Source organism: Callorhinchus milii, unplaced genomic scaffold (assembly GCF_018977255.1).
Source record: "Callorhinchus milii isolate IMCB2004 unplaced genomic scaffold, IMCB_Cmil_1.0 Scaffold15, whole genome shotgun sequence".
Taxonomy (NCBI): Eukaryota; Metazoa; Chordata; class Chondrichthyes; order Chimaeriformes; family Callorhinchidae; genus Callorhinchus; species Callorhinchus milii.
The window spans coordinates 9,037,982-9,055,515 of record NW_024704756.1 but is presented as its reverse complement, the minus strand read 5'-3'; the positions used below and the strand labels follow the sequence as shown (position 1 = coordinate 9,055,515).

The 17,534-nt window shown below is 39.0% G+C and overlaps 1 protein-coding gene across 1 annotated transcript; it reads left to right on the top strand.

Annotated features, from left to right (window-relative positions):
• The first annotated feature begins 9,727 nt into the window (after positions 1 to 9,727).
• LOC103177773 (terminal nucleotidyltransferase 5C-like) lies at positions 9,728 to 12,836 on the top strand. The gene is made up of 2 exons (XM_007892095.2): positions 9,728 to 9,741; positions 10,986 to 12,836. Exons 1-2 carry the CDS (start codon positions 9,728 to 9,730, stop codon positions 12,178 to 12,180), a joined length of 1,209 nt encoding a protein of 402 aa, XP_007890286.2. The 3' UTR covers positions 12,181 to 12,836.
• Positions 12,837 to 17,534: the final 4,698 nt, after the last annotated feature.

Below are 17,534 nucleotides of genomic sequence, written 5' to 3'. Positions count from 1 at the left end.
ACTTATGATGTTTCTTGAACACTCCTATGACCAGGTATATAAAGTACGATTCAGATAACAAGCTAAATTTATGCAGATTTTGGGTGTGAATTCTACACTTAAAACTAATTCCATCATAACCTAGGTTTCTTTGAAAAGCAGGTCAGACTGTACAGGCCAATTGTACAGGGCTATTCATCAATGTATTCTATGAAGCAAAATGCTATTATTTCTCAGTCAATTCACATGTTGCTAACAGATACATCCTATTACAATCTTGCATCATAATGCAATTCCCTTCCACCCTCCATTCATATCAGGTAGTGGAGAGCCAAACAGAAAATGCAACCGAACTTTTGAAGGGCAGCAGAATTCTCTTCACAACCACAAAGTGACCAATGAACAGGACCACACAAACTAGTCAATTAAAACCCTCCCTGCAAGTCACAGCTATGGATGAACCCTACGTGCATTTTCTGTTGATTTCAAATGAAACCAGGCATCACGTTAATCTGCAGTAATCCTACCTCTCTTATATTTCATTTCTGACCTTTATTCGGCAGTAGCTTTCAATAATTGATATTTATTTCCATTTATACTCATTTACGTTCAATGGAGATTAAACTTATCTTTAAAAAAGGAATGGCATTACAATCAAACCAACGCCTAATGGGTCTGCCTCTTAATAAAGATACCATTCAATGCATTCCCCAGCTTGTATTCTCTGTGTATAAATTCTTCATGCAATGCCATGTTTCACTGATTAAAACAGTTCAACTCAATAAAATTGCCATTGTTTTGCCTGTCAACATTAACGTTGTGGCAAATTCACAGCACACCCAGGTTGCAAATCTGAAACTGAAAATTAAACTGAATTTGGTGTAGTAATAAGGAAGATGAATGTTCCAGTGATATAACTTGATCGTCTTTTCAAGATGTAAAACATTCCCTAAGTTATGGTGGGTTCCATGATCAGTTTTGCACTGTCTAAGGAAGGAGTGGACCTGTTGAACCAAATGGCCTTTTTACATTCTATGCTTACTTGTGTAAATTAAGAGTGCAGATGGTTTGTTGCTGTATAGGCTTTCATCATCAGCAGATGATTATCAGCTGGTGACATGTTTGTTCTGCAGCATGTATATTTCATGACAGATTTTTCTCATTTTAATCTTTTGTCACTTCCACCTTTAAAAAATATTTCAGGGTAGGACTGTTTTTATCCGTACGTCATTTTATTCTGTTTCCATGAACACGTGGTGAGTACATTGCCAGAAATCCTGTACTGTTGATGTCCACTTCATTTTCAGTAGGGAAAATTAAATTGCTGTTTCCGAAGTACAGTAACAGAAATGCACTTTGTAGTGTTTTCCGGCCTCTCATCCCACACAACATTGTCATGGACATAATCCCTTTTTTATTACATACGTTAAATGACGTCGATTCTGAGGTTTCATTACTGAAATTCAATCCTTGTCAGGCCTCAAATTTTAACAGGTGCACGGTTACTATATGCCATTAATAATTGATCATAGCTTCCAAAATGGCTAATTCATCCTTTCATACAAGACCCTCAGAGCTGTAAATCAATAGAAAAATCCAAATATAGCAGAGCCGTTCTGGCTTGTTAGTCATCTCGCCAAATAACATCACGGAGGCTACGAAAAGCAAATCAGATTTACAAGCTCTTTTTTAACCATTTATTGAGCAATATTTTTTGTACAGTTGTATTGCACTGAAACAAATGTTATGGGGGAAAACATCTACCTTTGTTATGATCAGTGGTTTATGTATCCATTGGCAAACCAAAATAATAATAATTCTTGCATATGATATGGACCATGGCGTAGAATGACATGAGTTAGCTAATTCAATGAGTCAAACAGAACCAGACTTCTGCAATGTTTGGAATCAAAAAACTTGTCCCTTAAAAAAAAATTGGTTACTCAATCCAGGACTGTTTGTGAGATACTGCTGTTCACAATTGGCTGCTGTGTTTCGCCCACAAAAAACAGCCACTAGACTTTACAATATATTCTATGAAGCACTTTGAGATGTCTCAACAAAGTGATAAGGTGCTATATCAAATGCTTGGATTATTATTATTGATACTGAAATCTCCAAACCTTAGGTATAATAACTGTCAGTCTTTATACTCCAAAGTTAAAATACTGTTCACATTTAGTTCTCATTACAATTGAAAGGTGTGGTATGGCTAATAGCTTTAAGGGAGTAATGTTTGCATTTGGTGAAAGCAAGTTTCCTTTCCTCAACTTCAGTCAGTCCTGTTAGTTTAAAATTATAGCTTCCAGACTGAGGCTCTAATTCTTGACAGCAATTCTACAGAGAATCACTGAGATGAAGGAACAACCCATAGAGGATTAGTGTCAGCATACAACAAATTACCCTGTAGGATGGAATATTTTTGACTTGGAGCCCAACTATTATCCTGACCTTTTATTTCCCACTTTTAGACAAGTGCACACCATGTGATTTCTGGTTCTGTAAATTATATTTGCGGTCAACTAAGTTATTGGTTTGGGAATTTCTCCTGGAGACAAACAGAGGTAAGATTTCTTTCTATAGATGGAACCGTATCCAGGTTACATTCTTTACTTCAGGTCATTGGCAAACTTACCAGCCAGGTGAGCGTGTCCCATACTCCTATAGATGTTAAATGTATTAAAAATCTGAGTTACCTTTTAGATGTCTACAAGCTCCATTAGCTATTTCCTTGCAGTTTATGATGTCTTCTGAATCCCTTTTGTTATAATGGAGTTCTATAACTCATTTGCAGTCATTTATAATAATAATAATTTGATATAGAACCTAAAAATAAAGCAGATTTTAACAATTGACTAAAATTTAATTTTATTTAATAATGAATGTTGCAGAGTTAGTGTTGTAACTGCCTATTGTGTTTGCTGTCATTGTCCGTGACCATAAAAAGCATTTCTCATGAATTAAACTGGGTTATTAATAACTGGAAAACCACTTACATATAACAATTTCTAATCCTTTCCAGTCCAGTTCTTCAAAAATTTGCAGATACAGTATAATCCTGATTTTATCATGGTCTGTAACATGCAACCATTCACATACTTTGAGGGTATTAGCTTGTTCACTGCATCTTTATTATTTGATGTTTCCCATTTACAGCATTACGCACTATGTACCAAGTCCAGATTAAACAATTCAATTTATTAAGCGACAGCATTATTGTGCTGAATGATTAACATAACTGATTTTGAAATGATGCTGATCTGGAATGTTTAATAAATGTTTTTTGACTAGAGTTAGGGGCTAGGAAAATTATAAGTACTCAAAAGAGCATTGATCATATGTTTACTGATATGTGAAAAATAATTGCCACCAAAACACATGTTGACCACTAAACATATAGATGAGCCTGTAAAACATCAATTCCTATTGAGGGTTGTATTTGTACTAAAAGTACGTTTGAAATGGAGTAATGATTTTTAGGTGTAAGAATTAGTTTCATGGATGACTGAGCGATGTATGATATACTACGGGTGCATCTCTTATACAATATTGTAAATAACTGAATATCAATAAATGTGTGAAGCACAAAATACATCTTGTTGGCTTTACGTTCATACATAGGTGAGGGTGGAAAATTCTTAAATTACGTCTTAATTTTGAAGCTGTTTTTCCGCAGTTGTTAAAAAGAAACAACTTCCAAATTAGGACTGAATTTGAGATTTTTCCACCATTCTGTGTGTTCTTGGAGTAAAGTAAAATAATTTAACAGGCTCAAAATATGTGAAATGTCTAGCCACAATTCATTGTTTCTACAATTTATTTGTTCAAATCACACCACAAATCACTTAAGTAATGAATAATCACATGCTCGAGTAAATCACAGCTATCATGCAGAAAATTAGCTTTTAAGTTGTGGGATTCTTGCATTGTTCTGATAAGTATATGGTAATTATATGTTTAAATACTGGAGTCCTGTAGCTCGGTGATTAGAGCACCTGCCTTGCAATCGAGAGACCTGGGTTCTATTCCTGGCCGGGCGAAATGTTAGGCAAGTTTCCTTACTCCACATGCCTGTGTTTACTTAGCAGCAAGTTGGAACCCGGTTGTTAGTTGATTGGCAGATTGCTTTTCCAGAGGTAATAATTCCTTAAAAAAGTAAATAAATTGGTCACTCAATACGACTGTTTGTGGAACACTGCTGTGTGCGATTGGCTGTCACGTTTCGCCCACAAAATATACAGTCAATCCACTTTACAGTATATTCTGTGAAGCACTTTGAGACGTCTCGAAGACATGACAAGGCGCTATATCAAATGCAAGGATTATTATTATTATTGAATTAGATTTTGAAACAGTAGATGATTGGCACCAATTTCTATTGATATTATGTCCATGAGATGGCGCTCACTGAACTTCAATGAGATATTATTAATAATCTTCCCCCAGGAATCTCCCCTATAATGATTTTATTTTTGAATATATGTAACGTGGTACTCTATAACACGTGTTACAAAATATTAGATATAATCATTATTTATTCAAAAAAACAATTTCAGTAAATAATAAATAAATATTTATGGCTCATTGAAGGATTAAGCAAATTCAAAATTACTTGAATATTGTGATTAATAATCTTAAATTGACTCAATTTTTCTAGGAATCAGTAATTGTAGTCGAATTACAAAGTGAGTGGTTCTATCCTTCACTCTTAAGTGTTCAGTTTTAAAAATAACTCAAAACATGTTAAGTAAATGAACGAGCAAATTATATTGCGTAATATCAATATTAAAATAAATACTATTTAATTTAGCACTTGGTGATCGTGAAACTATTGTACGAATTGGAACCAGGTTAGAATTTATCCAGAGAATATTTATTAGATTCATTTTTATATATTTATTTTTTTAAATCTCTCTTTCCCACAGGCTTGAACCCAGCATTTACAATTACCACATCTGTCAACATCCGTCCACATTAAAAACAAGCGAATGAGTCACAATCTGGAAAAGGAATTTAATGTCAAACGTAAGTCCCCCAGAGAGAAAAAAAACATAGGCTTAGAATTAGATAAGCAAAAACATGCAGGGTGAAAAATTAATCGGTCCAGAGCGTTTTATGGTTTCCAAACAGAATTAAATGCCTCTACAAACAGTTCCATTCAGAGTGATTTCCAATTTCAAAGGCAGCAAAGCTTTGCAATGTAAATCACCTTTACAGTATAGAGTGAGGCTGATTGCCATCTCCCACGTGTCCGGGTTCTTGAAAGATTTATTTACCTTGACTTGTGATTCGGATGAAATTTGCTATTTGATCCTGTATAATAAAAGCTGGTAATATACCTCCTGCACCATATGGTGTTTACACTCAGACTGCAAAGAATAGTGGAGGAGTTCATCCTGTGGAGGGCGCTGGATAATGTTAAGTGCGCAGGAAATTGATGGGGATTAGTTGGTATCCGACAGAATTTGCAAAGTAATCAGGAATATGTGAATTAATAGGCAATGCGGGTGTTAGTCATGAAGCATTTGCGTATTTCCTCGTAAGAAATTGACAATTCATCCCCAGGTGACGCAACTGGGGGGGAAAAAATGTTCATAAATAGGATTGGGATCATCAACCCCAACTGCTGGAGAAACCTACAATTAAGCAATGAGAATGATTGTAAGTAATGTGTTGGCACATCTCTAATGATAGCAAAGTCTGCACCGTTTGTGGTAAAGCTTATTAAGATTGATCACAGGATGGGGAAAGGCGAAATCTCTTGCAAACGAATTGATTGCATTGATTAAAACAGCAGAGATTATGGGGGTGGGGGTTTTTTGGGGGGTAAGAACTGTGGAAATGAAAATGTGAATGTTGCGGAGTTATCCAACGAAGGGCATAAAACAATCAGAGGTGGAATACTGTCCTCTCGTTTGCATTCTTTGGCAATTTTGCATTTAAAAAAAAACCCTCCTACATTTTCTTTAAGGCAGTTACGAAGGGGATAAAAAAGCAGAACCTCGGGAAGTGAGGTTGTGCAATGGTTTTGCTCCGAATTAAATTGTCGTGGTCGTCGTCCCCCCCCCCCCCCCCTCACCACCCTCTTTCATTGGTTTTCTAATGCATCACTCAAGCAATCAGGTCGGTGCTTTAACACAAATAATGTAATGCAAAAGCGCAAAGGGATGCAAAAATGTGAACCATTGCAGTAAAGAAACCTCACTCGCACAGGGTCTAGAATCTTAAATGGACCTGCACTGAAGATCAAAAATGCTCTCCCTCTCTCCCCCCCCCCACCCCACCCCCCCCCCCAAAAAAAACCTATTAAAAGTATTCACTTAAGACTAAAGGACAGCTCCGCGTGGAACAGGTTTCCAGTTGGGAGAAAGTTCAGGGGAGAGTGGTTATGGGCAAAGAACTGGACGCTGGTTCCAACCTTTCGGCTCAAGTCTCCCACACAGACTTGATCCGCAATACTAAACCGAGTGCCAATGCCATGTGTTATGCATTGGAGGTGGACTTTGCTGCTCTTGACATTTGGGGGAAAAAAGATGTTCCATTGTCTGAAAGCACCGACTGAGTCCTTCTCTGGTTATATACATATTATATATATATATCTATTTATATAAATTGTCGTCGTCGTGGTGGTCTCCCCCCCCCAACCCCCCCCCCCTCATTGGTTTTCTAATGCATCACTCAAGCAATCTCGTCGGTGTTTTAACACACATATATATTAAAACACACACACATATATATATATATATATAAACCCACTGATTTTACTCCCACCTCACTCTGAGCTTTGATAGTATTTATTTTTATTACTCGTGTTTAGCTTTAGGGCTTCTCTTCCTCTCTCTCCCTGTTATTTTTTTTCACCCCCCTCCCCCCCCCCCCCCCACTTGTTTGACGAGGCGATTTGAAATTAAAATCCCCCCCTCCCCGTTTTTACACGTTCCGCGCGTATTGGGGATCCGAACGGTTAACGAATGGCGAATGAGATATTGCGCACGATGGCAACTCGGCCGCTGTCGCTGTCGGTGGTGGTGGTGGTGGTGTCTGTTGTCTGTGTTCGAGGCGCTTCTCCCAGTGCGATAGCCTTAGAAACAGCAACGGATCAGGGCGCCTCCTTATAACGCGGTGAAGCAGAGAGAGAGGGGGTGGAGGGGTAGGGGTGGGGGTTGGAGGAGTGGAGGGGTGGGGGTTGGAGGGTGGAGGGTAGGGGGTGGTGGGGTGGGGGTTGGAGGGGTGGAGGAGTAGGGGTGGAGGGACCTGATTCAGAAACGCACCCCAAAAATTTGTGATGCCTTATGACCAAGGAAGAGCCTCTCCTCTCTTTCTCTCACACTGTTCTGAAGGAAGAGCAGTTGGGGGGTGGAGGGGAAGGGGGGGTAGAGGGGGTGGAGGGGGAGGGGGGGCTGGAGAGGGTGGAGGGGGAGGGGGGCTGGAGGGGGTGGAGGGGGACTGGAGCGAGTAGAGGGGGTGGTGTTGGTGGGGGGGGGGGCTGGAGGGGGGGGGGCTGGAGGGGGGGGGCTGGAGGGGTAGAGGGGGTGGTGGGGGGGGGGGGCTGGAGGGGGTGGAGGGGGTGGTGTGGGGGGGCTGGAGGGGGTGGAGGGGGAGGGGGAGGTTGCTGCCAGTTTGCCATTTCTACATCCCCCCCAAAAAATGCAGTTTTTTTTTGAAAAAACAATAAAATATAAAATAAAACAAATAAAAGAAAAAAAAATGCCATTTGAGCAGCACAGTCCGGGAGAGAGATAACCCGATGACGCATTATATGTATGTCCGTGCGGACGCACATGAACACCTTTCACCTCAGCCAATGCAATCAGCTTATCCGATATGCACATTAAAATCCTTTTTTTTATGTGTGTGTGTGTGTGTGTATATATATATATAATAATAATAATTAATGAAAGAAGAAGAAAAAAATGACTCATGAAATCACATGAGTCAACTCCCCGCCGCGGTGGTGGGAGACACACACACACACACACACACACACACGTTATTACCTCCGTCTGTGTCGCTCTAAGTTGCCGTCGATTTGTTTTTTGTTCCAAGACCACCTTTAAATGTCTGACGAAGTCACGTCTCCAGGACAACAGTGTGAGGTTTTTTTTTTAACGCTACCGGTGGTGGTGGTGGTGGTGGGGGTGGAGGGGGGGGGAGTGGGGGGAGTGGGGGGAGTGGGGGGAGTGGGGGGGGGAGTGAACTAGAAAAACGCTCTCACACCCCCAGACGCTGGTTTCAGTACCACCGCCCGTCTGGACAGATCCCCGCAGTCAGACGCGCAGCAGCCAAACCATCGAGAGGTCTCGCCGACCGGAGTCTGGGTGTGTGCATCGGTTAACGCACAGAGCAACAGCATCCAGACCCAGAGACTCCTTCAGTTGGCGGCTGGAGAACCCGTCCCCCAGTTTCACGTTCGCCATCCAACAGACCAAACCCAGCGCCAGATCCACTTCCAGTCAAGCGAAGTGATCAGAGAGAGGGGGAGAGAGAGAGAGAGAGAGAGAGAGCGAGTGTGTGTGTGTGTGTGTGTGTGAGAGAGAGAGAAAGAGAGTCTGTGTCTGTGTGTGTGTGTGTCTGTGTGTGTTGTGTTGGATCCGCATCTTAATCCAACAGCTACAGTTACCGAATCCAGACTCGTCTCCATCCAAGTCTCCGCAACTTCCAGTACAGTACCTCTCATCTGGTCAGTCATCGCCTCAAGCCCCGGCTCTCTCCATATACACAATTGCCAGCGGTGTCACACACCTCCCCGAGCACAGGTGAGTACCTTGGGATGGAGGGGAGAAACCTATATATATATATATATATGACCTGTGTATCTGGCAGCTTTCAAAATGCCCTCGAGATAAATTCCACAATCTCATTACTTTATATATATATATATACACACACACACACACACAAACTGGGTTCTAACGAAACGCTGAGATAATGCGCCCCTTCCCCCCCCCCCCCTTGGTGTTCGCTGAGGTTGCGTTGTCACCTCTACGAACCTCAAGTGCGATCAATCTCTTGTTAAAAAAGTCCTACTCTGGGAAGCCTCTGGCAGTCAGCACTCACAGGGGGTCTGGTTGGTAACGGGAGGAATTCGCTGAATGCAACAAGTTTGGGGAAGTGAGATGGATGCAACGGATTAAGGGTCCCTTTATCCGCACAGCTCACTCTGCCCCCCCCCCCCCCCCCCCGCCTCGCCAGTCCACTGCTTATTTACGATTTCCAGTGCGGAATGTCGGGCTGACTGCTGTATTGCCGCAATTAGTCAGACTGAACCCGGTGCACACAAATAGCGGGCGCTTGGGTGCAGTAAGGAACAGGATTGGAGACGTCAATCCAAGTCATTGCAAGGGAACAGAATGCAGACCAATCAATCCCGATCATCGACCGTTTCTCCTGTACAACGTTATTTATTTTTTTGTTGTGGGGGGTCAGAAAAAGAAGACTTTGTGCTACTCACATTGTGCCTTTGTGCAGATCATAAACAGTTTGCAATCTATCCGCACGTATTTCTGTTCGCGTGGACGAGTCTGGTGTCGAGCTGTGCGATTTGTGACCCTTATCCCAGAGGTCTTATGAATGAAACCACAGACAGAGAATGAAAAGGTTAGGGTTTCGGGAAGGGTCACAGCCGCGTAGCGATCGCTTTACTTTGGATGAGTAATTTGCTACATTACTGTAAGGGCAGGTAAAGCCACACCTGGGATATGCAGATGCAAAAGCCCGTGTGTGAGACTTGTGGTGATGAAATGGCGTGATGACATGTCAACGGTAAAGGAAAACATTTCCTAACAGCCTCTCGCAGTTACAGTCCGATTTGCGTCGTAACGTTACTGGGTCTTATTACGCGCGATCCGACTGAATGACTGTGGCCTTGAGACAGGGGAAAAAGCTGCAATTCTATCAATGAACGGACGTGTCAGCGTAAGGCACCTTCTCTCTTGGATCCACAATGGTGTGTGTGTGTGTGTGTGTGTGTTTTTAACCATGAGTGTGATTGGTAACGTACAGAGGTTGTATGGGAGAGGTGACGAGGAAGGGTGGAGACTGGTGTGGAATAGAAACACTGGCACTGACAAGTTGGGACGAATGCCTATCCGTATGATATGATATGATGACCTTCTATTTCATTCTTTTTTTTATATATACAGCAGTTTGGCTGAAGATACACATTGTCAGGGGTGTGTGTCTCAGGGTTTTGTTTGGGGGAACGCTTGTGATCAAAATGTGCTCAAGCAAGGAGCACCGATATAATAACCTCACACTCACTCCTGTATTTGCAAAGCATTTTTTAAAAAAAATCTCACATTGCCCTTATATACTGTACATACATTTATGCCCAAGAGGACTCGGTTTGGAATTGTAATACTTAAGCTACGACTAATCCATTTTGCAGATTCAATTGTTATTTTTTTTTAACTACGATTGAATTATTAACATGAGCAAATTAAACATAATTAACAGATTAAAGACCAAAGGGCATTGAGGGACACGATGAATTAAATTGGTGATTGGGTTCATATTAAATTGTAGTTCATGTTCATGCAGGAGCATTCAATGAATTATATTATTGAGCATGCTTTAAAGCTGTCCAACAGAATAGCATGTTCCCAGAAAATCATTATTTCCTTTCAGTTTGGGCTCAAGAATAACTGTTCTGACCATACCAACACCATAAATAGGACCATACAGGGAGAAAAAAAATGATTTTCAATACTTGGTGTAATGGTTTTCTATAATAAATTAATTCTTAGAGGAAAACTGTCACTGAAACTCCATGAAGATATTTGTCTTTGATTTCTAGCTTCTCAAAGTCACACTTCCCCTAAAGTAAATCCATCTGATGGACAATGCATTGTAAATAAAATAAATTGATCCATCAACTTTATTAAAATAATCACATTTAAATTTTGTGATGGTGCATAATAAACTGATTCTGAATAATAACACTCATGAAATGTTACCTTTACCTGTTCACTTGTCACTGACATTATTTTACTGTTTTCAAATTTCAGACAAAATCTTGACATGGGCGAAAGTCCTGATCGTGATCGCAGGTATAATAATCTGAGTTGGGAGCAAGTTAAGAGCCTGGATCACGTGCTGACAGAAGTGATACCTATTCATGGAAGAGGTAATTTTCCAACTCTAGAGGTGAAACCAAAAGACATAATTCATGTCGTGAAAGATCGCCTGGAAGAGAAAGGGATTACAGTCCGTGATATTCGTCTCAATGGCTCAACAGCAAGTCACATCCTTGTGAAGCAAAATGGAACCCGCTACAAAGACCTTGACATTATTTTTGGAGTAGAGTTACCCGGAGAAGAAGAGTTTCAGGTTGTGAAGAGGGTGGTTTTAGATTGCCTTCTAGACTTCCTACCTCAAGGAGTGAATACGAAAAAGATCACAAGACTTACGTTAAAAGAGGCATACGTTCAGAAAATGGTCAAGGTTTCCAATGATTACGATCGATGGAGTCTCATCTCTTTGTCAAATAATAGCGGGAAAAACGTTGAGCTAAAATTTGTCAATTCATTAAGGCGGCAATTTGAATTTAGTGTCGACTCTTTCCAAATAATTCTGGACTCACTGCTGCTTCTCTTCAATTGTTCTGAAGGTGCAATGACAGAAGAATCCCACCCAGAGGTGGTAGCAGAGAGCATGTATGGAGACTTTGAAGAAGCAATGGATCACCTAAAGTATAAGCTAATTGCAACAAGAAACCCAGAAGAAATTCGCGGTGGTGGCTTGCTGAAATACAGCAACCTCTTAGTTCGAGAATTCAAACCAGCATCTGATGTAGAGATCAAAAGCTTAGAGCGTTACATGTGCTCAAGATTTTTCATTGACTTTCCAGACGTATCTGAACAACAAAGGAAAATTGAGTCCTATCTGCAATACCATTTTATTGGAGAAGAGAAAAGCAAGTATGATTACTTGATGACTTTGCGTCGAATTGTGAATCAAAGCACAGTTTGCTTGATGGGCCATGAGAGAAGACAAACATTGAATATGATCACTCTTTTGGCTCTGAGAGTGCTTGGGGAGCAGAACATCATTCCAAATGCTGCCAATGTCACCTGCTTCTACCAGCCTGCACCTTACGTCAGTGACCGAAACTTCAGCAATTATTATATTGCACAAGGACAGCCACAAGTTCTGTTTCAGCCCTACCCACTACACATCCATATGCAGCCTGGTCTTGTTTAGTACTACTGAGAATGCACATCTCAGATTTTTAAACAAGACATGTGTTTCGAGATCCCCAGAGATCTGATGAAAGAAGCAGATTGGAACTTAATGAATAAGCTGCTGTTTGCCAGTCAGATCAGCTGTTCAGATGTATGCCCTAGTGAGGTAACTCACTTTTAAATTGATCTGCAAATAAGAAATGACCAAGTTGTCGGTGTGCCATTTAGTTTCCATATGTATTTAGTCAGCAAAGATGATCTCAGAACTGTGTAAACACTGACATATCTTTTAGCGTAGGGGGCATAAAAGACATTAAAAAGTTAAAAGTAATGTAGATGTAATTAGTGTCACCAGATGAAGTTGGATAGTGTGAACGATAAGCACTGTCTACTCATGCTTTTGTGATCATAGTTAGAACTGAAAGTCACATTCCTTATTGAAGGCATAAAACAAAGTTAATCTGCTGTCAGGATCTCACGTAGCATAATAAAACAACAATTTATATTTAAATTGTTCTGGAAACATAACAGTTAATTGCAACTAGAAATGCATGGGGAAAACATTTTTGAAGTGTTTAAATGATTCTGTGACAAAGAAACATTCATTGACCAAAGATTGTTTTGTAAATAATATGTCACACAAGTGCCTAAACTGTGCAGATAGAGTTAATTAAAACTACAAGATTTGAAATGATTATTCTGAGATGTGTCAATTAGTTTTACAATAATTTGGGTCAGGGCTGCAATCAATAATGAGTGGCTCATATTGTCAGTTGAATATCATGTTCACAGGTTTTTCTATATGTTCTTGACGCTTCTGTCATACCGTTGCCAAACTAATACGTTAAAAAAAACATTATAACGTTTCAAAAACTTACCTGTTAACTCTTGGAAACTTGACTTGATAAATTATTTGCAACAGGAGTCACATGGATAACATTCCCATATAAGTAATTTACATCACTGTTGGAACCAGAAAGTATAGCACTTGCATAATTGTATGTAAGAAAGAACATATGCATTCATTTCTCAGGAACTGGTGGCATTCACTTTCACATATTTTGAAATTCTAAGTTTAAAAAAATAGATAAATCCACCTGCAAAATAGCATTCTGCCCATGCTTTATTTTTTAATAACATGTTGGTAGCAGCAACAGGTCAATATGTAAACTAATATTTTTATTAATGAATAAATAAAAAGCTTCAGTCTTGCTAAATTACGTTAACTAATTTCATAAAGTTAATAACAAAATATGCTAAAGTTTATTCATACATTTAACACATTTTCTTTTAATATCATTCATTACTGACTCAAATGATCCATATCAGTTTGCCATGATTCCTTTGATTTTTTTTGTAACCTCTTATTCAGTATTTTACCAAAATAGTTTCACTTTGTCCACCATTTTTCTATGAAAATATGTTGCCAGGCTGCTTTGTTTCTTGGAAAGAATAAATCAGCGTCACTTTAAAATCAAAGTATGTTAATTTGGTATAAGGTTAAATCAAGGGCTCATCCAGCAATTTTATCTTCTTGTTTGATGACACATTAACTACATAATTAATTGAAATGAGTTTGTGTTAGCAGTGAGAGACGGTTCTATTAATTGTCATAGCAACATTATATGCACAAAGGAAGGCAGTAATTTAAAAAAAGGTAGTTAGAAAAGGAAGTAGAGTTAAAGAAATTATTTTTCTTTGTGTGTATAGAATCAGAATTGCTGAGGGAAAACGATTGAAGCTTTTTGCTGCTGTTATTACCACAACTACTACTATCAAACTGCTGAGAATGTCCCAGGGTTTCTAACCTTTTTGCATCCTTTAGGGTTCCTTGCACCTTTAGGGGATGACTGTTATGAAATTGAGAAGGTCAGATCGAGCTAAGAGGTCAGTGTGGAGATTAATTGGGCTGGGGCATACTGCTTTCCTTTATTCATTGGTGCAACATATTCTTCATTTTATTTATGATAATGTCTCGGTAAGGAATAAAGGGATAATAAATATAAATCTACCAGCACGCTCTTATTTTCTTGATTATGTAGAGCTAATCTTATCATTAAATTGATTGCCAGTTCCAGGGTGGCTTCGTAGAAAGACTGTGAAAACACTGTAACATTGCATTGCATCAGCAAACAGATCGTCTCCTCTTGTAGAAAGTACAATTGTTTGAAATTATTGATTAATTGCTAACATTGGTGGTAAGAGGCAGAAATGCTGGACTTCACAGTGTTGCAAAACAATGCTTTGCTGCTGTAGAAATGTTGTACTAGCTTAATAGATGATGGTACACAAGGATACTTTTCCGTTCTTACCCAATTGAAATTTCTAGCTATGCCAATTTTTAACTATACAGTAAATGTTCTTTTTAAGACATACAAAACACATAATGAAGGGAGTAGTTCTTTATGGATTCTCTATTAGAGGGTGAGAAACAAATATGCACCTTACATGAGAGATCAGTAAGATTTAGACAACCTTCTGAAAGTAACTTTGCGCTCAAAGCAAAATTCAGCATAACAAATAAATTGCCAAATACTGCACCCAAACTTCAGTACTCATAAAAGTGTGAAAAAATCTAAAAGAACGAAGTAATTGCAGTTTCTACCAGTATTTCTATGAATATTTGTAATATTTATTATTGTAGGATCATTGCTGATACTTTCACATAATTGTCTGAATTCTGTGGCACCGTTGAGAATGTTTTCAAATTAAATAAAAATTGACCATTTCAAGGATCCAAGGAATGTGATGTTGTAGCTGAACCATGTTTTTATTAGTGAGCAATGGAATAGAAAGTGGTAATACACCAGGATAGGTGTATTACCTGTATGCTGATGTAGTATGATAACCAGAATGATTGTACAAAGCTGGTATCTTTAGTGGTATTTATGACAAGCCTTTGATGTCTGTTTATCAAGTGATGACGTGGTTAAAAACATTTCTGAGGTCTTGCCAATTTTCTTCCTTCCTCTCCTGAATGCACTCAGTCTTACTGGAATATGATTTCCCATGTGCTGGCATTTCTCTGATACCTCACCCCTAGTGGTCATTCTTCTATGAATTTAGACATTGAGTATCAACAGGCCATTTGATAATGGAAGTTGTCATAGCTAAGCCTAATCCATTTCTAACCTCATATGTTCAGTTTCCAGCAGGAGTCACTAGGTCAATCAATAAGAAATCAGGTCAATATCTTTCCACCTCCAGCCCAAGGGATCTAAGGCCAATTGTCATGTTCCAAAGCTGCCCTGCCTAGATTGGCTAACTCAGCATAGACTGGGAATTTAATCTGACATTTAGCTCTGAGTAGTTCACTGATGCCTCTGCCTAATGGGCATTTGGTGAAGCTCTTGAGCTCTGTTAAATAGTTAGACTGATCACTTCCTCGCAAAAGCAAAGATTGCTAGGAAAACATTTTTGGCATCACAGAACATTTTAAAGAGTCATTCAATTTTATATGGTCTGCATCAGCTCAAACATCACACCAAATGAAGAACATCTATTGAAGAATGTCTTGGTAAACAACTTTTATGCACCATCAATTTCCTGCCACGTACATAGCCTGCAGTTTGTAATTTTCCTCAGGACACAAACAATAGATTTTTATAATAGATAAATAGTGCAGCATCAGATGGTGAACTGAAATAATCTAAATATATTCAAGCTGTTTCTCAATTCATTTACACCTTTACTTTTAATAATGAAAAAAAAGCAAATCCATAGTTAACTCTCCAAATACAGTAGTTGACCTTCTGAGGTACCATAAAACCATGCAAAAATGTCTGTCCAACATTAAAACGCAAAGAGACTACAATTAAAAATTATATTTTCTACAAATAATTTTTGTAATTTTTGGTGTATTTGAGCATTATGGATTTAATGTTTCTATATATTGTATAAATTACAAAATATATATGTACATAGACAAATACGGTTATTCATATTATATTTTGCCTCATATAGTTTTCAAAGACAATAAATATCCCCAATTCTCCACCAGTGCAAATACTACGCAGAAACTCTACCTGACTAGGAATTCTGGGCCCGATATTCTTCTTGTTGCTAAATTTATCAATAGTTTCAATCTGAGTGAATAAAGGTGTAATGATGAGAGATCATGTTAACGGACAATTCTTATGTGGTTTGCACTTCCCTGGCATTCCTATATTGGCATAATTACAAATGCAAATAGTAACAGAAGAACATTAGTTTGTTAAGGCTATTAAGGGGGTACCTTCTTAATAATTTTATGAAGCCAGTAAGGTGTATATAAAAAGGCAGTTATTAATGCCAGGTGACTAACAATGGGGAAAAAAGCCAGAAAATATTGACAGCAATGCCACATGGGAATAGTACTCAGGGGGTTCAGTCCAAGTACAGCTGCGGAGGCATTTATGGATACAGTCAAATTGATTTTTCACTCTATGTACACATGACTGGGATCCTATTATTTTGAATTCAATTCAAATTGCAAACATTTCCTTATTTATAGTAACCCCAATGCAGAATATGCTGAATAACATGTGTCCAAATACTAACCATCAATAGGCAGACTAAATCCAGCAACGTGGATGCATATGTAATATGAAAGGAGCATTGAGAATAATCTCAGTCTGGAGAGTTCGATGAGTTTGAATATAGAATGTCAGAAAATTGCAGTAACACTTGAACCTGCAGTACCCCAATGTAAGTTACCTCTCAACTAAACTGATTACATACTTAAGGTACAGTTTTAGAAGGTAATTTAAAGGCAAGGAGAAAGGTAGTAAGTCAGAATGATTTTGAAAAAAGATTAAGGCCTGGTGTATTTTAAGGGAAGCAGTGTATTGCAGGGCAAATCACCCCATGACAGCACAATACTGGGCATCAGCATTGGAGCAGTCACTGCAGAGTACATATTTATAGTCACAGAATTGTTTTTTTGGTATTCTTACTTAGACTTTGCTGCCGTATGCATTGCTCGTTTGGCATTTGACAATTGACCTTTCATAATAGAAACAATTAAAAATGACACCTCAACATTTTTTAAAAAATTAACTTTTGTAGGGCCAATGATACACGTCTTTAATGTGGTTTATTCCTGAACTTTACCTCCAACTATAATTTTTAATTGTTGTTCTATTCAGTGCCCCAGTCACCTGATGGGTAGTTTTAACTGGGGGCATGCAGGGAATCCAGAATATAATGACTGACCTTAATGAACTTGTAGTCGTGCCAGGTTCTCTCTATTGGCACTCTTTACATCTCTTGTCCAGGGCTCAGTTAGGGCACTGCACTACCGTTGACCTGAGTGCTAATCATCTACATTTATCTGCTCCACTCATGTCACTGGTTGAAGCCATCTCCCTAACCTATTCACTGATTTATATAACT